Source organism: Manihot esculenta, chromosome 3, assembly GCF_001659605.2.
Source record: "Manihot esculenta cultivar AM560-2 chromosome 3, M.esculenta_v8, whole genome shotgun sequence".
Classification (NCBI taxonomy): domain Eukaryota; kingdom Viridiplantae; phylum Streptophyta; class Magnoliopsida; order Malpighiales; family Euphorbiaceae; genus Manihot; species Manihot esculenta.
Window position 1 is genome coordinate 12,350,081 of NC_035163.2, and position 5,027 is coordinate 12,355,107.

The 5,027-nt window shown below is 36.4% G+C and overlaps 1 protein-coding gene across 1 annotated transcript; it reads left to right on the top strand.

Moving 5' to 3' along the window:
• Window positions 1-1,315: 1,315 nt before the first annotated feature.
• Window positions 1,316-1,738, top strand: LOC122723273 (ADP-ribosylation factor-like protein 6-interacting protein 4). Its single transcript, XM_043955053.1, has one exon. It carries the CDS (start codon window positions 1,316-1,318, stop codon window positions 1,736-1,738), a length of 423 nt encoding a protein of 140 aa, XP_043810988.1.
• Window positions 1,739-5,027: the final 3,289 nt, after the last annotated feature.

Here is a 5,027-nt window from a genome sequence, read left to right on the forward strand (position 1 = left end):
TTGGGTCTGACGCCCAAAGACTAGCTTGCCAGTTGCCCGCCTTGTGGCATTCTTGGGTAGAAGCTTGACTTTTTTTTTGTACTAACGCCCAAAGACTTGCCTCGCGGTTGCCCACTTTATGGCATTCTTGGACAGAAACTTGACTGTCTTTTGGGACTAATGCCAAAGACTTGCCTGGTGATTACCTGCCTTGTGGCATTCTTAGGCAGAAACTTGACTGTCTTTTAGGACTAACGCTCGAAGACTTGCTTGTGGTTATCTGCCTTGTAGCTTCTTTAGCAGAAACATGCCTTAGAAACTTTTTGTTTAACGGGAAAACTTTTTGTTTAATGGGATTAATACTCGATCATGTGCCTGGCAGATTTCCGCCTTGTGGCTCACCTGGTGTATTCTCGTCTTGTAGTCTTGAAATTTTTGTTTACTGGGACTAACACCTGGTCATGTGCCTAGTAAATTCCCGCCTTGTGGCTAGCCTTGCGGGTTCCTCCTTGTGGCCTTGAAACTTTTGTTTATCAAGACCAACACTTGGTCATCTGCCTGACGGATTTCTGCCTAAAGATCTTTTAAAACCTCAGGATTATTATAATAGTATTTTGGAAGAAACCGATTCAGTTAAAATAAAACATAATTCTGATAAAAATCATAAAGAAATAATAGCGAACTCTTCTATTCAAATAAAAAGGGTTATCCATCCAAAAGATTGGCCAGCTCTAAATTTATATACTACACTGACATTTAAAAATTTTAAAAAGTATTGTAATTTATGTAATTATTTTGATTATATTGATGCATGGACAAATATTTTCAGTATTAAAATCCTACCACAACTCATTCGTGGTTAATATATTTTGACTAACAAAGCATTAAAGCAACCACCAGATTTCCAAATTGGTTTTTAAAATGGTGGCAGTACAGAGGTATTACTGAAGATATTCTATCTCAGGAAGTACTTCATGTATATCAGTATTTTAAAAGTAATTATAAGCCAGCCCAAAATGAAAAGTATATCCCTCATTTAATGTATTTTTGTATAAACTTTTTTATTTCTTGGGTATACCAGTGGTATTTTGATTTTCAATATATAACAGAATTAAATATTCCAGTTATAGTAAAAACGCACAGAATAAAATAGTGGGGATCCTTCAGAAACTCTACCACGGAAGAAGTTGTAAAAAATTGGATAATCAAGAGAGCCCAGTTTCCAACTGTTTCTTATGCTGGTAAATTAACATTGCAAGGAGAACCCTCATTTGGTGCCCAGAAAACCCAATGTCAGGCCTTGTTAGCAGCAGCTAAAACTCCCGAAGAATATAAAATGATTTGTCAGCAAATGTTCAATCATCTTACTTCAGGAGAATCAGTGAAAAAGGAAGAGATAAAGCAAACTTCCAATAAAGAATCTTCAAAAAAATCCTCTAGTAAAAAAGTATCAAAGAAGGCACTCAACAGAAGAAAGAAACAGTACAGTTCGGAAACGGAGTCGACAGCCTCATCCAGCAGGTCATCCTCCAGTAAAAATCCGACATCTTCATACTACGACAGCAATGAAGACGACTGCTATGGAGTTCTTCCACCGGTAAAAATCAAAAGTAAAACAGGCAAAAGAAGAGATAAACAGAAAGCAAAAGTAAAAAAGGAAAAGAAAGAAAAGCTAAAGAAGAAAGGCAAGAAAAAGGACACCTCATCTTCGTCCTCATCTTCGTCCTCATCAGCAGAGTCAGAGTCAAGACAGAAATAGTAAAAGACGTGGCAGACAAACTATTCATCAACAGTAAAAAAGAGCAGAAGTGACAGACAAACTATTCATCTACAGTAAAAAGAAGCAAACAGATTACTATTCATGAACAGTAAAAGACGCGTGAAGAAACAGTAAACCCGTGAAGAAATAGTTCAAATTTTTTCTATAAAAGGGAGCCTCTCCCCTTGTGAAGGCACACATCTGGATATAACTCCTCTCTCTGTATTTTCTCTATCTTCACACTTCCTCCGTAAATCATTCCTCTTCCACTTATTTCTTTACATTTCTCAGAAATTCTGTAAAAGGTTTCAAGTTTTGTATAAAGTAAGTTATTTTAGTAAAATATTTATTTTTATTTATATAAATTGAAGACCATGTTGGCGGCACCTTTCTCTTCTCCCTCCACAATCTGACTTAACTCTGGGGATCCCAACTGCAGGAACCTTAGCCTTAAAACTCGACTAATAAATGGTTTTAATTTGTTGTTTAAATATGCTCTGTGTTGCAGTTTAGTCTGATCTTCCACATCAGAAAGACTGTATGTTGTATTTATTTATAAATTATATAGGCCAATGACTCTGAGAGGCCAGAAATATAACTCTCATTAATGCCAATGACATTCTAAGGCCAGAGTTATATTTTCCATCTTATGTGTTATATTTATTTCTCATTTTAAATATATTTTCTTAATGATTGCCTGAATAATTCTCTGAATCTCTATGTTTGCATGATGATCCTTGTTATTTGTATAAAGTCAAGTTTGGTATTTAAGAGATTTTACCAAGAAACTAAAGAAAAATTAAAAAGGGCAAATCGGACTAATCTAAATATTTTAGGAAAATCAGAGACATTAATAGTAGATCATGATTTAGAAATAAAAACTGTTTTTTTATTATCTCAGCAGATAAATCACATGGTAATATTAGGAATCCCGTTTATAAATCTAATAATACTTATTAAAACGAAAAATAAAAAGATTAAGATAGATTTTATAAAAAAGTCTAAAATAAAAAATTTAAATTTAATAAAATTATATTCCATTAGAACAATAAAAATAAATTTAATAATAAAATTTAGAACAGAAATTTTAAAAGATTTAAAAAATAATGTGGATTTAATTGGGCTTAAATATCAATTAGGAAGTAAAATTATAAAAAATAGAATAGAAAAATTAAATCTGAATCTGAATGATGCTGTTGACGATGCGGATCTTTTGCTTGTGGATGACGATATTGTTGCTCCCCCAATTTCTTCTGTTTCTTTTCGTCTTTGTGTCCTCGAGTGCTTGTTAACTGATCAATCAATAAATTTTCTGGCTATTAGATCTATGATGGCATCTTTATGGCATCCTGTTAAGGGGGTTTGTATCAAAGAATTACAGCCATTATGATATGTTATTCAGTTTTTTCATCCGGTTAATATGGCAAGGGTGCTAAAAGGACGGCCTTGGGCGTTTGAACAACATCTTCTCTTAAAGAATTAGTGTCTGGTGACCAGCCTTTAATGTTGAACTTAACTGAAGTGGATATCTGGGTACAAATCTATGATCTCCCCATAGGTTTTATGTCTGACAAGGTTGCTCAAGCTGTTGGTAATTTTTTAGGTACTCTTGTTGAGGTAGATGTGGATAATTTCAGCTGGGTTTTTCGATCCTATATGCGAATTCGTGTAAAGTTGAATGTTCATCAGCAGCTCAAACAGTTTCAATAGGGTTTGTGGTTGCATACTAGTATCAGGCGTTCATCTCAGGCTGGTGAAAATGTTTACATACAGAATCAGGTATGGCTATCTTTCCAGGTAAGGATGGTGCTTCGTTAGATGGAGGATGGTGTTGCGGTTACTGATGGAGGAGCAGTTAACCAAAGAACAGTTACGTTGCATGGTCGTAATTCTCGCAGGGGTAAGGAAGTTGAATTAAAAGACTTAGCCCATACCAAGAAGCTAAAGATTATTTTTCTGATTGAAACTCTAGTTCAATGTTCGCACCTTGGAAGTCATTCTCCAGCAATTGGGTTTTTCAGGGTTGTTTGTTGTTAATCCCTTTGGTCATTCTGGGGGTCTTGCGTTGTTATGGAAGGATGCTGATATGGTTAATTTGCGAAGCTATTCTGCCCATCATGTAGATGTCAATGTTTCAATTTCTAGGTGCCCAGATTTTCGGTTGACTGCTTCTTACAGCTTTTCAATCGTAGTCAAAGGCGGCAGTCTTGGGATCTTCTTCGATCTTTGGCTAAAGACTCATCGCTGCCTTAGTGTGTATATGGCGGTTTCAATGATCTGTTGTCTTCTTTGGAGAAAAGAGGGGGCCTCTATTATCCTCAATGGCTATTGGATGGTTTTCGACATGCTCTGGTGGACTGTCAATTGGTGGGTATGGGTTTAAATGGGTGTGGTTTTACATGGGAAAGAAGACGCGGTACTGATCGTTTTACTCAGGAACGGCTGGATAGGGTTGTTTGTAATGGAAGTTGGAGAAGTTGTTTCCCATCTGCTTTGTTGAGTCATTTATCTGTGGTAACATGAGATCACTGTACTCTTCTTCTGAATCTCAATTCTTCTGGGAATTATGGGGTTAAACGATATATACATCAATTTGAGAATGTGTGGTTGAAAGAGCAGGATTGTCGAAATGTAATTATGACAAGCTGGAATCGTACTGCTCTATTAGAGTTTTCCACAAGATTGAGATTGTGTTGCGATGAACTGTGGGAGTGGGGTGCCAAGTTCCGTCGACGTTTCTCACGTCGAAAACAGATTTTCCGTGTGCGGATGAATCAATATCGGGGAAGTGTAACTACTATGGGGCAAACTCTATTCTCTTCAGCTTGTCGTGAATATGGATTGCTGCCTGATATGGAACATTCATATTGGAAGCAACGAGCTAAACAACGCTGGTTGCAGGAGGGAGATATGAATTCTCTTTTCTCCATCAGGTTGCTAATGCCAGACGTGCTAAAAACTCATCTAAGCATCTTAAGTCTGATATGGGTATCTGTTTAGATTGGAAAAGTCGATTAGAGCTTTAATAGTGTCCTATTTTACGGAATTATTTACATCATCGATGAGGGATGCTTATGAGGTTCTAGGTTGTGTGGAGCGTCGAGACTCTGATGAGCAGAATATGTTCCTGTCTAGACCATAATGTGCGGATGTAGTGAAGGCTATTGTGTTCTCTATGCAACGAGATAAATCACCTGATCCTGATGGATTAACGTCGGACTTTTATCAAAACTATTGGGATATTATTGCTCGGGCTTTTATCAAAACTATTGGGATATTATTGGCTCAG

Excerpts from the sequence above, each read along its gene's own strand:
- LOC122723273 (XM_043955053.1), top strand. The coding sequence starts at position 1,316 with ATGATTTGTCAGCAAATGTTCAATCATCTTACTTCAGGAGAATCAGTG.